Source organism: Lepisosteus oculatus, chromosome 7, assembly GCF_040954835.1.
Source record: "Lepisosteus oculatus isolate fLepOcu1 chromosome 7, fLepOcu1.hap2, whole genome shotgun sequence".
In the NCBI taxonomy this organism is placed as follows: Eukaryota; Metazoa; Chordata; class Actinopteri; order Semionotiformes; family Lepisosteidae; genus Lepisosteus; species Lepisosteus oculatus.
Genome location: NC_090702.1, coordinates 10003434 through 10029002, shown reverse-complemented (window position 1 = coordinate 10029002; position 25569 = coordinate 10003434). Strand labels below are relative to the sequence as shown.

At 38.0% G+C, this 25569-nt stretch overlaps 1 protein-coding gene across 1 annotated transcript in view; it reads right to left on the bottom strand.

The window, feature by feature from the left end:
* Positions 1 to 13904: 13904 nt before the first annotated feature.
* The window catches only part of mtpn (myotrophin), a 36815-nt gene continuing 25150 nt past the window's right edge, over positions 13905 to 25569 (bottom strand). The window contains exon 4 of the mRNA XM_006633764.3: positions 13905 to 15155. Within this exon, the coding sequence (XP_006633827.1) occupies positions 15069 to 15155 (87 nt within the window). The 3' untranslated portion in view covers positions 13905 to 15068. The remainder of the gene's footprint in view (positions 15156 to 25569) is intronic.

Here is a 25569-nt window from a genome sequence, read left to right as displayed (position 1 = left end):
CACACTGGCAACACTCACGTATACAGACAATCCCCTCTGTACCACACACCGGTCATCTCACACAGGCGCAGCCGTGACACCACGGTCAACAGCACCGGGCGCAAGCTGCTCCAGCTCTGTCAAGGGCTGGGCCTGTACATCCTCAACAGCAGGACTAGAGGGGACACTCTAGGCAGGTTCACCTACAACTCAGCTCTGGGCAGCAGTGTTGTGGACTGCGCCATCACCGACCTGGACCCCTCCTGTATCAGTGCCTTCACTGTCAGGCCACAAACTCCTCTCTCTGACCACAGCCAAATCACACTCTACATGAAGAGAGCACACCAGCACAGAGACACTGAAACAGCCCAGCCTGCTGTATGACCTCAGCCAGGCGTACAGATGGGACACAGACAACTTAGACAGATACCAAACTGCACTGGACAATGAAGAAATTCAGACACTGTTGGACACATTCCTAAACACTCCATATCAAACCAACAAATTAGGCATAAACTTGGCCACACAAAAACTAAATCACTTATTTCACAAATTAGCATCAAAATCTAAGCTAAAAACAACTAAATAAAAAAAAAACTACCAAAAAACAAAAGCAAAAGAAAAGTGGTTTGATAAGGAGTGCAAAAACATCAGAAATGCACTACGACAACTCTCTAATCAAAAACACAGAGAACCACACAACACAGATCTGCGCCTCAGCTACTGTGGCATATTAAAACTTTACAAACACATGCTGAAAAAGAAAAGAAACACATACATAAACAAACAACTTGCAGAAATTGACGAGTCACTAAATCAGAACTGTTTCTGGGAGAAGTGGAACAATTGAAATAAATCAAAACCAGAAGAATTGGCCATCCAAAATGGAACAATATGGAAAAAAAAAAACTCTATCAAAAGCTCTCAAATACAAATCAATTTTGGAATTGGCTATCAAAGACAATCAAAACCCCTTAGACTCCCCAATCACTGAGCTGGAGCTACTGGACAAACTTTAGGCCCTCAGACCACGCAAAGCCTGTGGCCAAGATGGAGTCAAGAACGAGATGCTGTGACACGGCAGCTCAAAGTTGCAACAAGCCCTGCTCAAACTCCTCAATCTCATCATGACAGCTGGATGTTTCCCCGAGACCTGGAAACAAGGACTGATCATGCCCATCTATTAGGTTGGAGGTAGACTTCATCCCGACAATTACCAGGGCATCTGTGTGAACATTATCCTGGGGAAGGTATTCTGCAGTGTCCTGAATACACGATTACTGGCCTTCCTTCCTTTCGAACACAATGTCCTCAGCAAGAGTCAGATTGGCTTCTTACCAGATCACCGAACATCTGATCACATTTACACCCTACACACACACTGATAGACAAACACGTCCACCAATAACACAAACAAAATATTTTTACCTACAGTACATTGTCGATTTCAAAAAAGCATTTGACTCGATTTGGCATTAAAGATTGTTTTATAAACTACTCCAAAGTGGCATAGGGGGCAAAGTGTATGACATAATTAAATCAATGTATTCAGAGAGTAAATGTTCAGTGAAAATTGGAAACAAAAAGACCACATTCTTCACCCAAGGCCATGGGGTGAGACAGGGCTTCAGCTTGAGCCCAACACTGTTCAATATCAACGAATTAGCAGAAATCTTGGAACAGTCTGCAGCTCCTGGTCTCACATTATATGACGCAGAGATCAAGTTCCTGCAGATGACCTGGTCCTGCTGTCACCCACAGAACAGGGGCTGCAGCAGAACCACGCACTGCTGGAGCAGTACTGTCAGACCTGGGCACTGACAGTCAATCTGGACAAGACCAGAGTTATGGTTTTCCAGAAGAAAGCCAGACCTCAGAAAAACTGGTACAAATTCACACTCAACAACAACATATTGGAGCACACATCTAGCTACACATATCTCAGTCTCACCATCAGCTCATCTGGGTTTTTGCCCCATATGCCACTTTGGAGTAGTTTATAAAACAATCTTTAATGCCAAATCGAGTCAAATGCCTGTTATAGTGTGGCCAGACAGGCAGCTATTGAATCCTTTCACTTAGCCTTTTTGCTAGCTTTCTTTAGCCCTTTCATTCCCCCGTTGTCCTCACGACGTTTAGGATGCTTGGTGCAGTCCTGTCTGCCTGCTTTGCGCCAGGGCTTAGCTGGCTCAGGAGCTTCCACTCCTTTGAGCAGGAGGGAATTGTTAACCCTGCCGGCTCTGACGGCAAACACAGTCGGCCGGAGGGACTGTGAACCTCATACTCCCAGTCTTTCTGCACTAATCTACTAATATCAGTCATTTTCATGGTTTGTGCATCAGCATGCATCACAATCATTTTTCTGACTAAAAGGTGGAGATTGGCAAGGAATAAACTGTTGAAATTTGCATTCTCTTCGCAACCCTCATAATTTCGCCCTGCAAAATAAGTGCGTCTAAGTCTCCTGTAATATTTGCGATGGGACTCAGCTCTCTCATGCTTAACGTGATGGGCCATGGCCATGGCAGCAGTTGGGTTAATAAACGCACAGCACTCTAAGATCAGGGCTTGGCACAGCTCCTCAAAGTCATTAGATACCTCTTTTGTCTGCCTAGCCATCCATTCATGTATAGCTCTGCTGGTTGTTTTTCTCACCAGCAAGACTTTCTCCTGTTCTGTGGCGTCTGGCATAAACTGCAGTGTTTAACTGAGCTCATGAATGTAACTCTCGACATTATTCCCTGACACTGTGGGGTCAAATCTCTCTATGTCCTTCGCTAGCTGTCTCAGAGAGTGAGGATTTATTTTCTTAGCTTCTCCACTAACGGAGAGACGGCAGAGATCGTGTTCGGAGGGCCTAGTCCTTAATTGACTCGCCCTAGCGTCTCATTTGGGAATCGGTCCTCTACCCCACAATGACCCAGTTACAGATCGGCCCCCCACCATTGGGGACTTGAACCTGGGCCTCCAGTGTCACTCAACAGAGACCCAGCCTGTTGAGCTAAAGAGAGATCTCCCTGCACTCTCCCCCGTTTAACTTGCTGTCCTTGGCGAAGGGCTATCCAACCCCGCTCTGACACCAATGTAACGCTTCGGGGTTCATGTGGGCGTCCTTGCCGCCGCTGCATCTGGTCAGCCCCCCCCCGTCGGGGGCTCGAACGCGGGCCTCCGGTGTCACTCAACAGGAACCCAGCCTGTTGAGCTAAAGAGAGATCTCCCTTCAGCCCAGCGGCTGTGGGCCCTTCTATTACAGGGAAGGGTGGAGACGTCACCGCTCTTGTAAGCCGGCTTTCACACTCAATGGTGGCCATAAGCGTTACAGTATAAACTCTCCAATTCCCTTTTTTTTCCATGCAGGCTAGCCTCTAGCTCTGTTTTAGCCTTCTCAGCGACAGCTTTCTCAACAGACAAGACCTCTGATTTAGCTGAAACCTCTTTGAGTTGGCTTTCACATTGTTCATTTTCTTTTTCTCTTACTGATTACAGTATGTCTAACAACTCAACTCGTTCAGTCCTACAGTATGTCTCTCAAGTTTACCCTGAAGCTTTTGGATCTTTGATAACTCGAACAAAGTCAATTCAAGCTGTTTAGCGAGGTTTAAACTTTAAATTAAAGCGAAACTAGATGCGACCTGCATTGCGTTCCCAGAACCTCCCACATTAAGCTGGTTCGTTACCTTGGCTACCAGGTCTACTTAAGCTTTTCAATTCGGCAAAATTAAAATTCTCAATACTGTGCCATCTGTCAGGATTGTCGTTTCTAGAGAGCGTGCTTATTAGCGACTAAGTACGAAATCATAGTTCTACCTCTGGGTACCAGTAATGTGATGTAAGCTACATTAAGCGACGCTGGCTTGGCAGAACCTTTCAAAATAAAAGTCCCCCAAAACCTGCCTCATAAAAATAATTCTGTACCAGTTAAAGTCACATTTATAGCACAACAACAATTTGTACATCCTCAGAACTAGGTGGAATGTGATAAATAGTCCCACAGGTAATATGAAATTGCTGTTCTTCATTAATTTTTTGCTTTCTTACAAACATATTGGTGTTTTTATATCACTTCCTCCTTGCAAATTGACACAGAGCTGTGCACTGCTTGACAGGGAAAAGTATCATTCCTGACCCCCAGAAAATTGTGCCTCTCCAAAAGTAGTTCAGATATATTCTACAGACCCACAGGTAATAGAAAATCACCATGGTTTTCTCAGATAAGTGTCTCTCTCAAAACTGCTGGGGGTTATAGAGCAGCTCCCATTCCCAGACTGCGACCATGCCGTCTAACTCCCCTCCTGACCAAACCAAAATTTGTGCCTCTCCAAAAATACCTCAGATCTACTCTCTGTAGGGTTTATCTACAGACCCTCAGCTAATAGTACATAACCATTGTTTTGTCATATAAGTGTCTTTGCTAAAATTGCCATGGTTTATAAGACTACTTGCTGTTCCCAGACTTGGACCATGCAGTGATGGACCACTTCCCCTCCCGACCAAACCAAAATTTGTGCCTACTCAAAAATTGACTCAGATCTGTTCTACAGACCCCCAACTAATAGTATATAACCATGGTTTTACCAGATGAGTGTCCTTTGCCAATGTTGCTGGGCCTTTTAGTGCTATGCCTTTTAGGGCCTTTTTCAACTGTGAGTACATGGTTTGACGAGCATATGTATCCGTCTGATGCCTCCTTTATTTCTAAAAAACAAACAAAACATTAGTTTAGTCTATGTGTTGGCTGTGTTGTGATGTTTTGATAATTTGTTTTAATTCTAAGTTTCTGTCAAATGCACGAAAGTACCGCCCAATAATGTCCACCTCTACTTATAGACTTTCCTTCATGGCGTATTGTTGATTTAATAGTACATTGCACTTTACTAACTCTTATAGCAATTACAATTCCAAGTGCTGTTCGCATTGGAATGTGCTCTGGGAATCTGAATCACAATAGTTTGTGGACAAGAGCTAAATTGTTGCTTCCAGACCACTGTTTGCTTACACTTTGAGCAATTCTGTGAGACTATGTTCTCTTGCAAAGACTTGTGTATGAGGGTCGATAAACTCGTGAAAAACTCAGCTATATGTGCAAGCAAAAAATGACTGACTTCACGTATTTCGGTATGCAAGAAACTACAGTTCTATAAAGTCTACATGGGAAGTAATAAAGGTACTGTTTACTTGGCCACAAACAACCCAGGACATAAGGGGAATTATTAAATTGGCTGGGTCAATTTCTCTTGAAATCTATTGAAGATATCACTTTGCATATCTCATCTAACACTGACTTTGAAAGATAGCTGCTAGGATTGTTGATGGCAGGTTTGATCAAATTCAGTTAACAGCCAGGCATAATCTTAAAACCTTTAGAATAGAATTCCATATTTATTTTGGTCTGTATTGCATTCCAATTATCAACACACCACATGACAAAAAACAGCACTTGTTTAGGGCTTTTTTTAACCTGTTTTTGAGAATATAATGATAGGTGCTTGTTGTGATCATTTGGATGACCATGCATTTTGTGTTTATTATTTAGACTAAAAATGATTGATTGTATTGATAGGGGGCTTTTGGAATGAATGCCTAAGATGTGGAATTTTATTTTCTTGTTCCATTCCTCCTCTTCCACAAGGGCAGGAGACATACTTATTCTAGACAAATTCTGTCTTATCTTTTCACAAAGTTCCCTTTCATGTGCTTTGTTAAGAGTTCCTAACCTTTCCACACATTCATTTTGAACTTTACCTCAGAAATTGATATAGTCCATCCATCTTTTCGTATTGCTGAAATCTTCCCATTAGTATGTCTGTCCATATTGGGATTGACGACGGGAGTTCTCAGCACCTGACCTGTAACAGTGGGGACACTGCTAGTGTTCAGTCATGACACTCGACTTCTGAGATTGGAAATTGACTGTGTGACAAGTGTGTTACTGTATCTACTACCCATGAAAATGCAGTTGTCATGAATATGAGCAGACAGGTCTTCTAATCCCATTGAATTAACTGACACTGAAGATATACATGCCGACTCTGCAAAGTTTCCTGAGTTATTTTAGCTGGTTTTGGAAAATTACCACTGTGCTCGTGTTTTAATTTCAGGGGTGTTATTATAACAGCTACCATCTAGATTTATACCATCAAAATCACTTCTACAGGCATCCATACTGTGCATTTTGCTTTCGGAAGGAATAACATGAGGAACAATTTCCTTGGGTGATGGATGCACTACATGCAATACTACTTTCCACTTCTGTGTCACCATTTAGCTTGACCTCCCTCTCCTGGGAAACCATCTGTTTATTGTCTGTCTTACCACAATAAGCCCCAAAAATGAGATAATCCAGCACTGTTTGAGCACCAATGCTGACATGATACATCAATGTTACTTTTTTTTTGGTAACATCTGACTTATGTATTACACTGCTGATTGCTTCACATTTGTTCAAGAAACCGAACCCAGTTTTCAATGCCATGACTTTAACATCACATTTTTCTGAGCAACATAGAAACCCTACAGATTCTATAAGATAAGGCACCCAGACAGTATTGAGGACCTGACACTAGGTTGAGAGCACAGTAGTAATTTTCCAAAACCAGCTTAATAACCCAGGAAGCTTTGCAGAGAGAATTCGAGAAAAAATCGAGGTGAAGTTTTTCAGAAGAACAATACAAACAACATCACACTTTTCCCTTTCTCAGGAACTGATTTTCTGCCTTAGTGCAGCATCCCAAGGAAAGGTACATCAGGAAGTATACATGGGAACATGTGTTTGCAGCAAAAATCAATGAGACAAACCAATATTGTGTCATAATGTTTAAGTCCCACAGGTTTAACAACTGTATTAGAAGATGCTCTAGGAACCCCTGTATCTGAAAATACATGGGTACTGTGGTCATAAGTCCTGTAAAACAAATTTTATCACCCCTGAAACCCTGCAAAATCTAAATTTTCAGGTAGTTTACATAGGGCTGACAGAGCATCCTTGTGAGACTTTAAAAGCAAGACCATCTAGTAAACATGAAAGACAATTGGGAGAGGAAATGATAAATGTCAGGGTGTATAAATTATATAATGAGCTGCTAGGAAAGGCGCAAATAATGTCTGGGGTTGGGTACAGCACATCCACTCTGAAAAAAATTAAATCTGAACATCAAGCTACTTGATAGTGACAAACCAGCTGCAGTTCGATTTTTGAAATAGACAACTAAAAGTGGAGATAAAACTAGCAAATATGTGATTAAGCAGCTCTATGCTGCCGTGGTAGAATTCTGGCCATCACAGAGGGCAGTCACCACCCCGGGCATGAGTTCTTCACCCCACTGCCCTCAGGCAAGAGATACACAAGCAGTGCAATTGGCGAACACATTCATCCATGCCCCTCGGACCACACCTAAGCCTCATTATGATTTCTTTTTTATTGCACATCTTCAGTCATTTTTACATGTCTGCATTGTTTACATTCATACTGTTTAATTGTTTACTTTGTACATAGGCTACTTAGTTGTACATTGTCTTCTATTTGTACATTGTCTTGATGCAGTCTGCACTTTGTGTTTTTACACTTCTTTTAACAATCGAGAGACTTTCTGTAAGTAAGAATTCCATGGCACCAGTACATGTACTGGTTACGTATGGCAATAAAGTTCAAGTTCAAGTGAAGTCAGGACAGGTGAAGAGAGGTGTGAAATGAAACCTAAAATGAATAGAGAGAATTTAGAAGAAAAGTAGTCTGTCGTTGAGAGAAGGGGGAAGGTGTGATCCTAGCTGTGGGATAGTTTCTGATGTATGAGTTAGGAAAACCAACTTTGAGAACACAGACAGAGAGATTATTGTGATATTCTAAATTCTCTCTTAAATTAATGCAATTAATTTAAATGTGTTTTATACCCATTTTGAATTAAAACCTATGAGGTGCACAGACGTCATGGAAATTGATAAAAGGCAAAGCACAAGTCCAGTGTGGAAGAGTTCCTATAATCATGTGCAGATGTGTTATATGAGATTTTTAACTTGCATTTTCAGATGTCCTTATTTTTAAGATCATCCCCTTTCTGTGGTACTGTAGAAATCCACTATTCCCATTCCAAAAACTGCCTGGCTAACAACTACCATCTCACAATAATTCTCAGTTTACATAGAAATTCTCAAAAGACTTCAATTTAAACCATAACTTGATAAAATGAGTTTCAACAGTCTCAACAGGTGTGACATTCCCCACACTTTCACTGGATTACCACTGGAGCTGTGTTTTGTCCCTCCTACTGTACATTTTTTACACTAATTAGTGTAAGAGCAATCACACAGACATCTCCATTAGTTATTAGCTAAATAATTATGATAAAAAGTCTGTATTACTCTAGTTCAAATATTTCAGTAACAACTGGGAATTAATTGTATTTCTATATAACTAGAATAAACTGATAAATTAGGATTTCTTCCCATAACCTGGGGAGAAGGTGTTTCATTTATCCCTTTACATCTGTATCTACCATTTCGATTCCTCCCTAGCTTGCTACAGTAACACTTTCCTAAATAAGATATTAAAACATTTTAAGATATTTAAAAATAATTTTGAATGTTTTGATCTGGCTCATGACCATGGAAAATCTGTTCTTGCACATGTAACAGGGTTCTGCTACTGGAATAGCTCAGCTCCTGCATCAACAGTGCTCTCAGATCAATTCTCTTTGAGTGAGAGGCAGCAGACTACCTTAGGGTTCTCTTTTTAAATTTTATTAAGGATGAAATTGCCAGTATAAGAAGCCAGTCTTGTACTGGTCACGAGAAAGAAAAAAAAAGATGCCTTTTCTTTTCTGCAAAAATAAAAATAATATCTGCATCTGAGGGTTGGACCCAAGGTTCTGCACTGAACACTTAAGCAGTCATGTGAGCAGATTTTATAGCTAGCCCTATCAGGAGGCACAGCTGCCAATCATCTCATTAGTGCAGAATTCCCATGAGGCCATCAGTGCACTAGGGATGAGTGCGGTTCATTATCTTCCTGTGCACTTGTGGCGATGAGTGGATCTTCAGGTGAAAAAAAGATGGCAGCTATGACACAAACATATACTGACTTAAACATAACGTGTGAATCTCATTATATTAGATATGCAAAGTTCTTTAAAGCTCACTTTTAGTGCATTTTAAAATAAAAATAATACTGGTATGTGAAATTGAAGAAACAGAATTTGGAACAGCATGCCAAATTATTATCTTCTTTTCTGAAGGACTATTTGATATATTTGATATATGACGCATACTTCAGAAATAAAAACAGATGAGCTTAGGAACTGTAATAACATTCCTGTCACAATGAAATACTACATATGAACAAATCTGAGAAAAATGCAAATCTCTCTTAAATTTGCAGTGGAATTTAATTAATGCAAAAATTTACCTTGTAAATCTAGACTTCTTTTCCTGACTTTAGATGTGTTTAGTTTGCAAGCAAATCAAACTGCTTTCTGCTGAAAATTTTAGGTTGAAAAAATAAGCATTGAGGCAGTGGTGTTACCACCTTAAGTTGTACTTTGGGACAACTGTGGGACAACATTGTTTCCTTGCATTGGTTCCTGTGTGCAGTTTTTTTGTCATCTTTATGTTCACATGGGTTTCCTCTACTGGTACTCTCTGGTACTGGTAGGTTAATTGACTTCTGGGAAAATAGGCCCTGGTTTGAGTGTGTGCGTGTGTCTGCCCTAAAATGGACTGGAATCCTGTCCATTCCGTCTCTTACCTTGCACCAAAAGCATAAGCTCCCTGCTTGATAAAGAGGTTACAAAACAGATGGAATTTTACCACCAAGTCTTGATAGATGACATTGATGCCATATCTCAGAACCTAATCAGTAGTGGGCCAAACTTATGTTAATAAGCTGAGACTTTAAACCAAGGTTCTGACTGCTTAGATATTCAGAACTGCATGTCAGTTTTTTAAAATTAAGTAATTGTCCTAATTTTGTCCTTGTCCAATATCGTGAATTAACTCCAGTCTGGGATTGTAGAGTTTATAGTCCAGGCTTCTTAAAATTAACCCTTAATTTAATTGGTGAAGGTCTGAGTCCTGAAATCCATATGCTATTTAGTGATGATGTCTTACATTTGATCCTGCATTGTACTGAATGATTGAGTATTCACTATGAATTCACTTTTGACTATTGAATGATAAAGTATTCACTGAGCCTCTTGTAAGTGCTTTGGGGTGAAAAATATTATAAGTGAAAGAAATGGCTAAATTTTGCCTGAAGAAGGCTCCACGGCCGAAACTTTGTGTTCTCTTTCTTCTTTTTTCAGCATGGAATAAACCTATTACTTGTTCCATTTCCGTTATTTGCCCATCCCCTGTACAGTGACTACAAGACTACATAACTGAATATAATGGTAACTGATGGAAACTGATACTAACACTTTTGGAACCTTCTTCTTTAAGGCAGACTATAGTTCATTCAGGCAATAAGATTAGTAGCTTTAAAATTTAACAAGGCATGCATTATCATATCATATTTTATTACATTCTGCAGATTTATCCAAAGAAGCCATAGAACTGTAATAGGAGACAGTGAAGACGTAGTCAATAAAATTAATCAACAGGGGCTTTCAGCTGGAGACATATCTAAAACTCCAGTAGAATTGAAGATTAAATGGTTTCAGAAAGACTTCTAAGTAATTCAAACTTAGAAAAAGAGAATAAATAATCATTTGTAAATTAAGTTTAGAAAGAACCAAAATAGGATTCTAAAGATTAACTTTAATGAAGTAAGTTTCTTAATTGAATTTTGGGAGAGGTACTGTAAATAATAGATTAACATATGCCATTTTTCTCGAGGCCCGAGGAGACGCAAAGATAAGGTAATTTAAATCATGACATTGCATTGCCTTTTCGGTTTTTAGACTTTTTCTTCAGCTACTACAATTTATTAAATAACATTATTATGGACTTGTGTTATCAAGTCTGGTATCAAAACTTTAACAGAGAACCTAAAAAACAGGGTGAAACTGACCTGCTTACTTAGTTGAAACTGAGTTTTCAGGACAGGTGAACAGAGGATCAAAGTAAATCTTCTGGTTTCCTGTAATTCATTAACTTTTTGCTAAATTATTAATTTTCATCAACACACAGAAGCACAAGATAAAAGACAGAACAGACAGGGAGAGGAACAGGAGATGAAGAGAGAAACGGGAAAGGTACAGAAGAAAGAAGAGTTCCAGGCGAGAGGAACTTGTTCGTACCTGCTTTGGAGACCAGAGGTCTAGCTAAGTAGTTTGAACCTTGTTTACGAAAGCATCTAGTCCTTTATTTTAGGAAATTTAAATTTCCTTTATTGTGGAATTCTCAGGTTTATTCCATGCTGAAAAGAGAAGAAAGAAAACACAATGTTTCGGCCATGGAGCCTTCCTCAGGTGTGTCAGAAGGAAGGTTCCACAGGTGAAATATTTTCTTTCTTCTTTTTTCAGCATGGAATAAACCTGTTAACTTGTTCCTTTGCAACCTACGCATACTGATGCAACCTGAATTATTACTATTTGTCCTAGATCGCCTTTCATTTTTTTATTTTGTTGGAGAGTGCTTTATCTTTTAATGCATTTTTTTCTATGAAGAAATGTGTGAAATACATCTGGGTTGATTAGGTAACAGCATTTTTTTAAATAATCATTAATGACTAACTGTAACTGATTTGTTGCAGGGTGTTACTTTTCTCCAATATGATTCTAATTACAAAATCTTAGTTTTGTTTTTGACCACTAAACAGGTGTTAAATATGACAAGATAAAAAGATAATGTAAACTCATGAGCATACTGAATGCTTGGGACATTGGACTGATAATCAGTTTCCTTCTCAAAAGCATACAAAAAGAGTGAATACAAAAGTTGTATGCATATATTTGTTGGATTATCATTGCAAGAAACAATAAATTGTAGGGTTAACAATTGCAAAACAAGCATTGGTTAGCATTTATCCCAGTTATCTGAACACTTTGTTAGTCTGATTTAGGGCCTTAAATAGATTACATTTATAAGTGTACATGGGAAAAGTTTAAATGTTTTAGATCTTAAAACACTTTTTGAATTTAAATGGTCCCCAACAACCATTTGACTTCAAAACCTTGTGCAAATATTGTGTTATTTTATGAAAAAATATTTCTGAATAATTAAAAAGTTATGGTTGAAGCTGACTCCTTGTTACTGGTTGAAGTGGTGTCCTTCAAGAAACAAACTAACAAAACTCTCATCATGTGGGACAAATGACATCCTCTCACCTGTAATATGTCTCATCTTCTTATGATGGTTATATTTAAAGCTGTTAGAGCATGTTCTTACAGTGAAATCAGTGTTGTGTCATAGTGCTAAATACAGTATACTTATATTTAATAGTACTTATAATAATGTTTTTCAGACATATTAGAAGGATCAGACTCACTGTTAGCGTGGCATCAGTAATTTATGCTAGACAAGTGGGACAATTCCAGGACAGATTTGCAGCATTTCACTTATTACCCTTCAACCTTTTGAGGATAACCGAATCTTCCCAAAAAAAGAATGTTGATCTCTGTTGCTCACAAGGGCCTATAGTTTGTGCACCTGTATACATAAGTCCTCAAAAGGGAAACTTCCTCTTCAGCTCTCTATCAAAAAGAGATACGTTGCTATAATCATGTGCAAGAAATGTGCATATTGTTAGCAACACACTACCCCTATTTAATAAGTGTTGTCTCACTTTATCTAAGTTCATTATCTACTGCTCCAGGGTGTATAATTTTCTAATCTTAAATTCCAAGTTATTAGGTAAGAGAGACAGGTTACAAAATGACCAAAAAGATAGAATATTCAGCATTAACAGGTTGCTCGAGCTCCAGAATTGTCACTGGTAGTAAATAACAATAAGCAAAGCAAAGGTTTCTCGAAAAGAGTAGAGATGTAACCCCGGCGTCCTGGCCAAATTTCCCATTGGCCTTTACCAATGTTGACCTCCTAATAATCTCCATCTATGAATTGGCTTCATTTCTCTGCTCTCCTCCTCACTGTTAACTGATGTGTGGTGAGTGTTCTGGTGCACTATGGCTGCCGTCGCATCATCCAGGTGGATTCTGCACATTGGTGGTGGTGGAGGGGAGTCCTCATTACCTGTAAAACGCATTGAGTGGAGTGTCCAGAAAAGCATTATATAAGTGTAAACAATTATATTATTACAAAGGTTGATTTTACAAGAACTAAGAAATTGATTTCAATTTATCTCAGCAGAAATGTATCCCAAACTTATTCAAATCACAAAACTGACTACATTTGTTTAATTTATTTTCAAAGTTTTTGAAAGATTAAAAACTTTTCAAATCTTAACACTGCATTGCAAAGAATATTGAATATTACATATTACATATAGCCTCTTCCTTCCCTAGGAAAAAATGTTTTACTGTTTTATGTTTAACATTTACTACGTTTTGGATAAGACATTATGTTGAAAGCTGTGCAAAATTTTGTACTTCTTGTTAATAAGTGTGATACTAAAGTTCAAGTGGAACTAATCAGGCAAAGGTGTTCTCCCTTATACTAAACAAACTCTGGCAAATCTCTCTCTTTTTAGGAGTCATGTTTACGGACAATCTCTAATTTATTAATAGCTAAAAAAGTATGTTTTTCTGCCAAGTATTGCTACTTGAATTTGGTATTGTACAATGCTAGGATATCAGGGCAGCTTTTGAATGTCACGTAAAAGGAACATTTTTGCTATCAGGTAGCTTAACTTCCTAATTTTAAATCATATACCACAAGAAGAAAAATGTCATTTTAAGCCTAAAGATCTAAAGCACTCACCACCAAAGAAACAAAAACAACTATGGCAATTCTGCAATCTATGTTAAGAACAAAATGTCCCACTTATCAATATTCATACAATGGCAGCAATGAATTCCAGTTAACCACAAATCATGGAATTTTGGAGGATGTTGGCAGTAACTTTTATTGGAACAATAAAACTTATTTTAGTCAAACAGTTCTTCTCTACCAGAAACACGCACTTGGGAGTCTGAATCAGCACACAAATTACAGTTGGAACTGCAGACTGGCTTCAAAATCCTAGTCTTCACTTTTAAAGTGATCCATTTTTAATACTCAATGCACTAGAGGCAATGACACCATGGGCCTATAACTTTCTCCATCCACACACAATTTCTTAACCTCCTTATCATGCAAAAATAAAATAATGTAGAGGAAGAAAACTCAAAGATAAAGCAATAAAGCAAAACAATTATGTTTTTTCCAGATACAAGGCTTCATTATCTATATGCTCAAATAATGGATGTTAGGTTTTTGATAAAGTTTCGAGGCAATAAAATATACACTATTTAAAAAAAATGACTTGTCTGGATTATCCCCTTTGCTCCCCAACAATGATGTCATATATAACACTTATTTTACTAAGCAATGTAGATAATATAGAAAGCAGAGCATTAATAGCAGGTTGTGCATGCATTGAGACCATTGTTTTCTTTATAAAGTGAAGAGGATAAAAATGTGTATACTTTATTCTACTAACCATCCAAAAACCTATTCAGAACTGAGTTACACCAGTCTGTCAGGCTATTTGTACAAAATAGGGACTAAATAAAGGTTTTACAAACACAAATAAGGGATTTTTATCAAATGTTAAAAGATTTTTGCTTAGTTGCCAATACCAATAGCAGCCACCACTGCCAAGCAGACTGTGCCTCTTGACACATACGAGGTGATCACAGAGAAAATACTCCACATGCATATGCTACCAGAGATTTCAGATTCTTAATATTAATTAATTGATCCCTACAGTTCATTCTTAAAAAGAAAACTACTTAATTTCTTTCCCTCATATTAGAACTTGATCTGGTCTAGAACTGCAAAGCCAACACCTAAGAAGTGTAGCTCAGTCTCTATGAAAATTTTTTCTTGATGAAATCCACTGCTGGGTAGTTTTTGCTCCTTGGTTTTGGTCCTGAAGGCAGACACAATTGAAGAGGAGGAGGTAATGTAAGCAAAAAATTAAAAAGGAGGCGAAGCAGGTAGAAGACTGTGGCTAAGGAAAGATGCCTGTCCACCTTTCCACTACTCTGTCTCTTTTTTCACTTCAGTAAAGCTTTGATGTCTGCGCTTTCAGCTGCTTCAAAGGCATTCATTCCATCTGGTCCTTTCATTTCCTTGTCAGCACCCTGTAAAAAAATAAAAATAAAAGGGGGATTCAAAATGACATCCAAAGGTATTCCTTCGGTCCTCAAGTCTTCATTCTAAAAAAATAACTAGAGGAAAATACATATACAACAACATTTCTTCTCTACTATAAGTTAGTATTCAGCAATGTGAAACTCAGAAGAAGGCTTAAATGGAAATCCCACTCACCACAGGTCTTATTACCAATTTAATAGGTATTAAATTGAGCTATTATTATAGATATAAATTGGGATATTAAATTTATAGATATTTTAATAGATATTAAATTGGGCATCAATTTAGGCAAAATTTAGAACATTTGCAGTTTCATAAACACAACTCCAAAACATTAGAGATCATCAGAAAGGTGAAGAAAACTCCAATCTTCATGTCAAAAAACACAAGCGGAACTTATAAAATGCATAATGGAGCAGACTCCGTGATGTTGGCTCCCTATAGACAGCACAAATGATTAAACCCACCTCATTCGTTAGTGCTACGTTTTTGCCAGTTTGTGCCGTTGAGCAGCGTTTGTGCTGCTTTTGTTTCTGCGAAATAGCGCCTTGTTTTTTCGGGGTCGTGACATCACTCAGCCCCCCTGCAACATCATAGGGGAACTGTACTGGTCTCATTCATTAGTGCTGCGTTTGTGCCGGTTTGTGTAATTGAAGGTAACTTCCTAGCTGCTTTCGTTGCCTAGATATAGTGCCTTGTTTTTGGGGTGATCATGTGACCATGCACTGTGACTTTGACCTCCAGTGACCCCATCTGCCGAGTTCTAGTGTTCTGTTACTGGAGCGAGAGTAACATTTCTGCAATTGTATTTCTCTGTTATATCCAGGTGGGGGGCGGCGGTTGATTTTGCTTTTAATACCAGTATCTTCTGTGTATTCGTGTGATCAGGAAAATTAAAAACTGTCACCAATATCATACCCTAATCAGAACTGTTGCGGATGTAGCCTTTAAAGGTGAACATCACCAAAAAACTGCATGTTCTTAGAAAGAGGCTTTAACTAACATGTTTCAATATTTCGTAGCTGTGTTCTTCTTTAAAAATCTGAAGAAGTAATTGGTTTCTCATAGTGTCATTTTACAATTTATATGTAAATCAAGGACCGTTTAAAGATTCGACCCTCGGAAAAGAAAGAAGCTGGGAAGTTACTTTCAACAGCAAAAACCGGCACAAACACAGCACTGACGAATGAGACCGGTTTGGTTTCTCTACGATGTTGTAGGGGGGCTGAGGGATGTCACGTCCCTGAAAAAACAAGGCGCTATATCTTGAAAACAAAAGCAGGACAAATGCTACTTTCAATGGCATAAACCAGCACAAACGTAGCACTAATGAATGAGGTGGGTTTCATCATTTGTGCTGTCTGTAGGGGGGTCAACTTTATGGAGCTAGATTTCAAGGCACCTGTCTGTGTCTATAATGTTGAATGACATGCCAGACTGGATATTAGAAGATGTCTCTTTAACTGTCATTAAAAAAAAGCATTAACAATTGTGCACTGTCCTTTTTTTAGATGAAAGCCTAGCTACACTGATATCAAATAATAGCCTTGTGCTGACATTTGTAGATGCTCAAGATGCAAACTAAAAAAAAAATTCACACCTAATAAGGACTACAAAATAAAACTTTAAATACTAAAAATAATCAGTACATTTACTTATTAATATTAATACTGCTTTAGCAGGTCCCAAAGCTAATTTAGGAATTAATAAATTAATGACATTTTACTAGATTCAATTTAGTCCAAGTGACATCAATGAAAATCTTTAATTCAAAAATAATTATTTTAACTTGTTAATAGATTGAATATTTTTTATCTGGAATTATAAAAATGGTTAGTAACAGAATAAATTTGAAACTTTAAACAAAATGTTGAATTAGCTAATAGAGAGCTCAGTGGGAACAAAACCCTCTGTAAATCCCACACAAGTCAGAAATATTTGCAAACACTAAACCCTCTTGCATCTAAGACCATGGAACTGTGGAATTGTGTCCCTCTTACTAATTAGTCATTAAAAACCCTAATAGATGGAATCCTTGTAATTATAATACAGCAGATTTTTACATAGTAGATTTTGTCCATTAAAGCCTAAGTCTTATAAGACTTTTTGGATCACTTTCAACAAAAGAACCAGACAAGTCATGAATATGAAATCAGAAAGATGAGGACAGTCTTGTATTCCAATGATCCAAATAGTTTCATTTACAGATGCAGCCATTCAAAATGCGCTGTAAAAACCCACGGTACAGTAACCTACCCGCAGGGCACCGGAAGGCACCGCGGTAAGTGATTGGCTGGCCAAAATGACTGACAGGGGCACTCGTGGTGCATTGGTTGGTAGTGAAAAGATTTAATCATTTAATGTCTTTACTGTACACATTTTAATCCGCTTAGTTTTGAATATTTATATGGAATTTTACCACGAAAGGGAAATTTTAGTAGCTGAGCACAAAAAGAAGAGGAGCATAACGCATCTGAAGGTCATAAACGATATTAATTTAGGAACTTATGTATGTACATAAACTGTACTGTGTATGGCTGGTCTTGATAGTTTAAAGAAAAATTACACACCAGTCTTCCATTTCTCCCTAAACATTTTAAGCATGAAAGTTTTATGAAACGGTACCCAAATATGTGATTGCTGTATAGAATTAATTTTAATTTTTAAAAAATATTTAACAAGAAAATTACGCTGTTTACATCTTCCTCCTGAGAACAGTCACCCGTTGCTACCCAACGCAGAAACACAGCCACTAACTAGCAAAGAGAGGACATTAGCTAGCCAATATGATAAAGAAATAAATGATTATTTTGTTTATTTCTTTTGCACATTTATTTGAACATTTCCATCGATTGTACAAGCACTTGGAAACTGTCCAATCCCTAGTTCATCAGGCATTTTACCGGTCTGGTGCCAGTCTGTGTCTTCTAGGATATAATGACAGCGAACTCTTGTTTTTATGTCCACTATAACAATCTCCTTTGCTTTAAACTGAGCGTTTAATAATTTCCTAAAATGAAAATGATTTACTTTATTTCCCTCACGGGATCAATAAAAGTATCTATCATCTGTCTAAACTATGGGACAGAATTCTGGGGTCTCCCCATACCAGAGATTATGGTAGGGCTTCAGAATGGTGATTGGCTGACACCATCTGACACCCCTCAGATTGGAGAAAAAAGACGTGCTGGTTTGCTATACATACAGTACTGTACCAGGAAGAGGATTTCTTTCTGTTCGAAACGTGTATTTTAAAAGTTTAAGAAGTAAAAACCTTACAGCGTACACAGACTTCGTTATCTTTGTCTTATGCATTATAATGTTCACCGCTCTGTCTAGCAAATTAATAATAAACTTTATTTTATATAGCGTTTTAAACGAATAAGTAATTAGATTGCTCATAAACCTAATCACTTACTTTTTCTTTTTATTTAGGCTCAGATTTCAACTATAGATCGTATTATTAATAACCATAATAACAACCAACCAACAACAACCATATAAACATAATACCAACCAAAAACATAGATAACGACCACAATACAAAATCAAATATATAAAACCATTATACTCTCGCAAATTCCTCCAATTATCTTAATAACGCCCCTTATGCAAAACCAAACCCTTTTCCCATCCCAGTTTATCCTCTTTATCATCCTCAAAATCCACCTCGATTTTCAACATAAAGCATTACTGCGTACTGGGTTTTTGAGGGGGGGGGGGAGGTGTCTTTCGCTGGAAATCTCGCCTGCTTCTACTTTACGAGTACAACCCCCTCTCTGCCGGTGTGCTGGCTGTGACAAATTAAACTGGTTTCACAGGTATTTTCAAAGTAGGAAGTACAGTGTTAACTGGTAGCTGGGCTCCTCAATGGAATCGCTTTAACATGCTAATGCGTTGGTTTAACAGTCCGGGAGGGGCAAGCTTCCAATGTCAACTCGACTCGATTGGAAGACAATGAACATATTTTAGCACTAAATGAATTAATAGCAAACGTGGTTTACATAAAATACATTTTTCCAAGAAAGTTTATAATAATATGATCTATAGTTGAAATCTGAGCCTAAATATAAAGGAAAAGCATTTTCAGAGAGCAATCAAGCTGTGTTTATGTAGAAAAAGCGATTAGGTTTATGAGCAATCTAATTACCCATTCGCTTAAAACGCTATATAAAATAAAGTTTATTTAGAGATGAATGATCAGTGTCGCAGTTTAAATAATTTTCGTAGGAGGGCTTGGACAGATTCCAAGTGCATTTTTGCAATTTATGTTGCATTGTCCAATGTGCTGTTGTAATACAGTTTAGAATACAGTTAGTCTAAGCTCTATCAGCTTTATTTATGGGTAGTAGTTCAGGTGGGTAGCTGCGTCAGCATGCGTAGGCTGCAAAGGAACAAGTAATAGGTTTATTCCATGCTGAAAAAAAGAAGAAAGAGAACACAACGTTTCGGCCGTGGAGCCTTCTTCAGGTGTGAGAGAGACAGGGCAGTAGGCAAAGGTAAAGTAGCGGGAGAACAAAGGTTGAGAGGGAGGAGGAGTGAGAGGCAGGAGCAGGGGACAGAAAGAGAGGCCAATCAAGAGGTGTGAAGTCAGAATGGGTGCAGAGAGGTGTGAAATGAAACTTCCAATGAATGGAGAAAATTTAAAAGAACAGTAATCTGTCGTTAAGGGAAGGGAGAATGTGTGATCCTAGCTGCAGAATAATTTTAGTTTCGGTGGTCTTTCTGATGTATGAGTTCGGAAAACCGTCTTTGAGAACACAGACGGAGAGATTAGAGTGGTCGTGGCCGTCAGAGGTGAAATGAGAAACAATGGGTTTGGAGAGATCTTTAATCTTCACAGCCCTGACGTGTTCTCTGAAGCGGTCTCCGAGTCTCCTTCCTGTTTCCCCAATGTAGATGGCTGGGCATTTACTGCAAGAGATACAGTAAATAAGGTTGCTGGAGGTACAAGATGCTGTCTGGGTGATCCGGAATTGTCCTGAGGGGCCTTGAATGAGTGTGGTGGTGGCTGTGTACTTGCAGGTGATACAGCGAGCTCTTTTGCAAGGGAAAGTGCCTGGTGTGGATGGTTGCTGAGGGCGGTCAAGGGAGCTGTGGACAAGGAGGTTACGCAGATTAGGTGGTCGGCGATATGAGATGATAGGGCGATCAGAAAAGAGGGCCCCAATGGAGGGATCATCCTGTAGGATGGAAAAGTTCTGGTTAATGGTCCTGGGGATAGGAAGTGTGTTAGGGTGGTAAGGAAGCACCAAAGGAATGCGGTTGTTACGGCGGGAGTTCCTGATCGGGTTGATGGTCCGGGGGGTGTTTTTGGCTCGGGCAAGGGCCCTGTCAATCACACTGCTGGGGTATCCTCTGTTGATAAAAAATGAGTACATTTCGAGGGCTTGGTTTTCGAAGTCGATGTCGTCGCTGCATAATCGTCGTAACCTAAGGAACTGTGAAAAAGGAAGAGAGTTTTTAGTGTGGTTGGGGTGAAATGAGCTGTACAGGAGGTAGCTGTGTGAATCCGTGGGTTTGTAATAAACTGAAGTTGACAGTCGGGGGTAGTTGATAGACAAGTGGATGTCTAGAAACGGAAGAGTGGTGGAAGAAATGTTAACCGTATATTTGAGGGACGGGTAGAAGTTGGTGAAATGGTGCAGGAAGAATTCAAGCTGATCGTTGGAGCATGTGGCGGGACCGACGCAGTCATCAATATATCGTTTGTAGAGGTCAGGGACATAGCCAGTGTAGGAAGCGAAGAAGCGTTCTTCTACCCATTTATGGGTTGCAATTTAGAAAAAGTCAAAATGCAATTTAGAGCTTTCTGGCAAGAGGAGACACCCAAATTATAATGTAACATGCCACTGTTTGTGCATGAACAAATTTTTTGAATCCCCGGCGGAACACACTCCATAAAAATCAGCGCTTTTATACAGTATATCGCCTTTAAACACATTTTTAAACACCCGTTTACGATTTAAATCAAAACGCGATTCAAATCAATATAAATGTTTATTTCGTAACGCATAGGTGACTATTCATTGTTACTAAAAAGACTTAAATTCGATCATGTTGTAATATTTAGAAATATAAATTTGTTTGGTGCGAGTGAGGTTTTATTTAATCTCTGACCAAGGGAAACGTTTCATTTTTTCAAAGAAATGTTTGTTAAAAAATAAAGTCATAGTTCCATTGGATTCAATCACAGACCATGTGACATGGGAGTCAGGAAACTAACACACAGCGCCACCAGATTTGACAACGCTATAAAAACGCAATAAAATGATGTGACTAGGCACAGAACAAGTTTACAGCACAGTACAATAATAAATGCTGACCATGACTTCAGAAGCATAAATTACCTTACACTCAATTTAACCACAAGCTGTCTTTAGCCCTCTAAGCTGGTTCATACAGAAATGTAGAGATCCAGGCTCAGAACACACAGCTTCATTAGCGAATACATATGCAGGACAACTAGAGAAGACGTTTTACAGAGGATGGATTTTTAGAAACATCCCATCAGTGACATCACTGAAGTCAACTCCTAGGTACTGTAACTGTCATGTGGATAGTTTCACAAGAATCAGACAAAGGTTTAAGCATCGCTTGTTCTAGATAAAACTGCAAAAAAAAAACAACAACCCATAATGTACTTCTTTGCGGCTCTGTTTGCTCAAATCATATAGTCACAACGTGTAATCTAGAAAATATTACGCAACCAAAATCCGCAATATGGAAACAGAACCTGTGTAATTGTTGATAGATGATGTACTCGTAACATAAGACGAACTACAACATTTAAAAAATGACTTGTATGTACTTGATATCTCTAATCAATCCACGGCGACATTGTTAACAGCAGAGTCCCAGCACAAAACGAAACTAAAACGCCCTGGGCACACCGTTTCGCACTTCTTATTAGTTGCTCAAAAGTAATTTGACCGTATGAAATGCATAATATAAACCTAGAAACATATACGTGAGCAGTATTTAGGTACTGTAGTATCGGTGTTAAGACATACCTCTCAAATACTGTAAATCAAGTTAAAAATATCTCAAGACCGATTCTGGTCATAATGAAACCATGTTTAGTGTATGTTTTCTTTAAAGTACCGAGACCAGCCATATACTGTATGTTTATGTTCCAAAATTAATATCGTTTATGGCCTTCACACGCGTTGCAGTATGCTCCTATTCTTTTTATGCTCAGCTACTAAGATTTCCCTTCAGTGGTAAAATTAGATATGAATATTCAATACTTAAACAGGCACAGTTAAGACATTAAATATACATATACATACTGTATAAAGTACAGTTTTCATACGGTAATATGTTTATGTTCCTAAATCAATCTCTTTTATGAGCATGTGAAAGGCATGGTGAATCGATTCTCAAAAATTACTGTACTTTGCATGATTGGAAACAAATGCTTGATTGCGAAATGCTGTGGTGTTACTTTTACAAAGACGGTCAATGAAAAAAAGAATGTTGACCAGGGCAATACTTTGAGTTTACACTTAGTTTGTCCAAGGTCATTCATTATTAATACTATTAGTAATATCTTCGTTAAAGACTTTGATGGCCACAGCTCAAACATGAGAGGTTGAGCTTTATTAGCTCCACCTTGCAGAAATTCTGGATACTATTATTTTGCTTGTCGTATTATAGGAGAATTTACCGATAACTCGCGGTATTTACCGGTAACCCGCGGTAGACTGCGTACAGCGTACCAGAAAATAATGCGGTATTGCCCGCGCATTTTGAATGGCTGCATCTGTACCTAGGGGTTTTCTCACTTTATTCTCCTTTCTGATACAGCATTTCGAAATGTGCTGCAAATAATTCAATACTGATCTGTAAAAGTAATGTAAGTACTTGAAACAATATTTAAGTAACAGAAAACCTTATAAAGTATTTTTTTTTAATTTAACTGTAAATGAAGAAAGGAAATCAGGATGCTTTCCAAATCATAATTTATCCACTCCTGTTCCTAAATCAATAAAAAGTCAGAGATCTAATCGGCAGAAATGAGAAATAGCTGTAAAATGCAGTATTTACCTGTGAACTGCATAAATTTAGACGATGCTGAAAATAAGTTCTTAAATACATGCATTGTAATTTCTACTAAAAATCATACAATTTGTTTTACACTTAGAAACAAAACTTATGGTCTTCTTAATTTTTCTTGTAATGTATTGGCACTAAATGAATCTGTTTTTCAGTGCTCTTGGTTCATTCTATTGCTAGACTAATATTTTACTTTAAATAAATAAAATGAGCAGGGAGGACAAAACCTTAAGTTAAATGAACTTTGCAGTTCATTAATGTACAGGGTAATGTAAGGATTGTTGTCAATAGGAAGGAAATGAAAAGTTCTTGCCTTTAAAAAGCCTGGAAATAATTTTAAAAATTGTTAAATTTCAAAACAAGTAAAAAAAACAGAATAATGAAAAAATCAGGCTCCATGCTACAAAACCTCACATTGCAAAAATAGCTTCTTAACTACTATTTAGTGTTAAGTAAAAGTTTACCAGAGAACAGCAAAGTTATAATTTAAGACAAATTCCACAAAAACAATTCATGACCCAGTTTGCCAAGAAAGATTATTACACTGGCACGTTAATTATTTACCATTGGAAATATCAGGCTGTGCGGTAACAGGTATTTAAAAATATCAAAGCCACACTGTGGGGGTGGGGGGTCAGTGTTTTTTTGTAATATTGATAATTCTAGAAGAACACAAGCTTAGTTGTCAGTGCAGGTGTTCAGCTGTTGAATGGGCTGTCCAATTCAAATATCCATTTATTTTCTAACAGCTTAATCCATTGCAGGACACCGGAGCATAACCTGGCAAAGGGCACAAGGCAGAAAATACCCTGCACAAAGGCCAAGTTTTTTCCAAGAAACATATTAACCTACCAGTATGTCTTTGGACAGAGGGATGAAATCTGAGCACTCAAAGGAAACCCACATGAACACAGGGAGAACATAGACAGCACCCCAGGAACTAAACCCACGGCCCTAGTGCAGCAAGGCAGTAATATCAACCACTGCACCACCATGCTGCCCCAATTCAAGCATGTTCAGTTTCAAATGCTAAACTATAAAAACCTACACTTCAATATGGTTTAATTGTTTTTTATAGAGCACCTTTGATAGTGGCTTTTCAAAATGGTTTGCAATACAACAACAAAAAAAATACATGAAATGCAAATCCAGCCATTCAAAATGTGCGAAGTTAAAACATGGTGGGCGTGGTGCAATATACTGCATCATGCCACATGTTAATTGAAATATGATAACAGTATCTGGAAGCACCTTGTAAAACCGCCAGATGGAGCTAATAAAGCTTTGTCTCATGCACAGCATTTCTGCTGTCACCAGGAAAAGCCCAGTTTATAAAAGCAAGATTGCTCAGCTGTATACAATTTTCCACCTTCATCATAAATATTTTAATTATGCATACATATTTTAGGCATCAAAGTCTTTAACTTGGTAACTTACATGGGTTCTAGTTTTAACGTGCTTGTTCTAACATTATTAAGCTTATATTCTGTACTTCATAAAATGTTATAACGTTTTATCCTTTTCTAAGAATACGTAGTAAGAACACCACTTGCTGTGATTGTAAAAAGATAAATGTTGTAGTGATTTAACATCACTTGGTAGTTATTAAAATGGAATCGTGTAACTAAGCAGCTAAAGTATCACAAGTGGATGTTTTGGAAACATTTTGACATTTGTTTCTTTTTTTAAAAAAACTTCTATTTTTCTTGTTGTGGTAATGAACACTGTAATGTAAGGAGCTGCATCCAGGCGGTTCAAAGCATGATCAGAGCATTACTTTACTGTTTCTCATAGAGCCGAATGCATTATAGCTTATCGTGAACATGTGTCTCTTTCAGGTTTACACCCGAATTGAGAAAATCTATATTTTGTGTTAATCCAGATGTCAGCAGCCGGTAATCAGCCAACAATTTCACTTGGGATTTTAAAAAAAAGTTTAAACTGTACTATATAGTACACCGCCTGGAAATGAACCTGGTCCGTCAGCGTCATTCAACAGGTAACCAGCTGGATGAATTATTGTTATGGATATGGCCAACATTACAGGTTGTGCGAGCCGGCAGCCAGCACGATGATATCACCACTCTTCCTTGTGAACAGGTTCGAGTCCCACAAGAACCCAGAAATGTTACATTAATATTGCCAGTAATCAGGGAACAGCTTATCACCACAATGGGCAAAACGTTTTTTTTATTATTAAAAATGAAATACAAAATAAGATAAAATGACGTGTTCCTGCCTAACTCAAACACTGCATGACTTTAAAAGCTGTAAAAAATTGTTGTACTGATTTAATCCCTCTCTGTAGTAATATTAATATGGAGTCGAGCAGCTAAAATATCA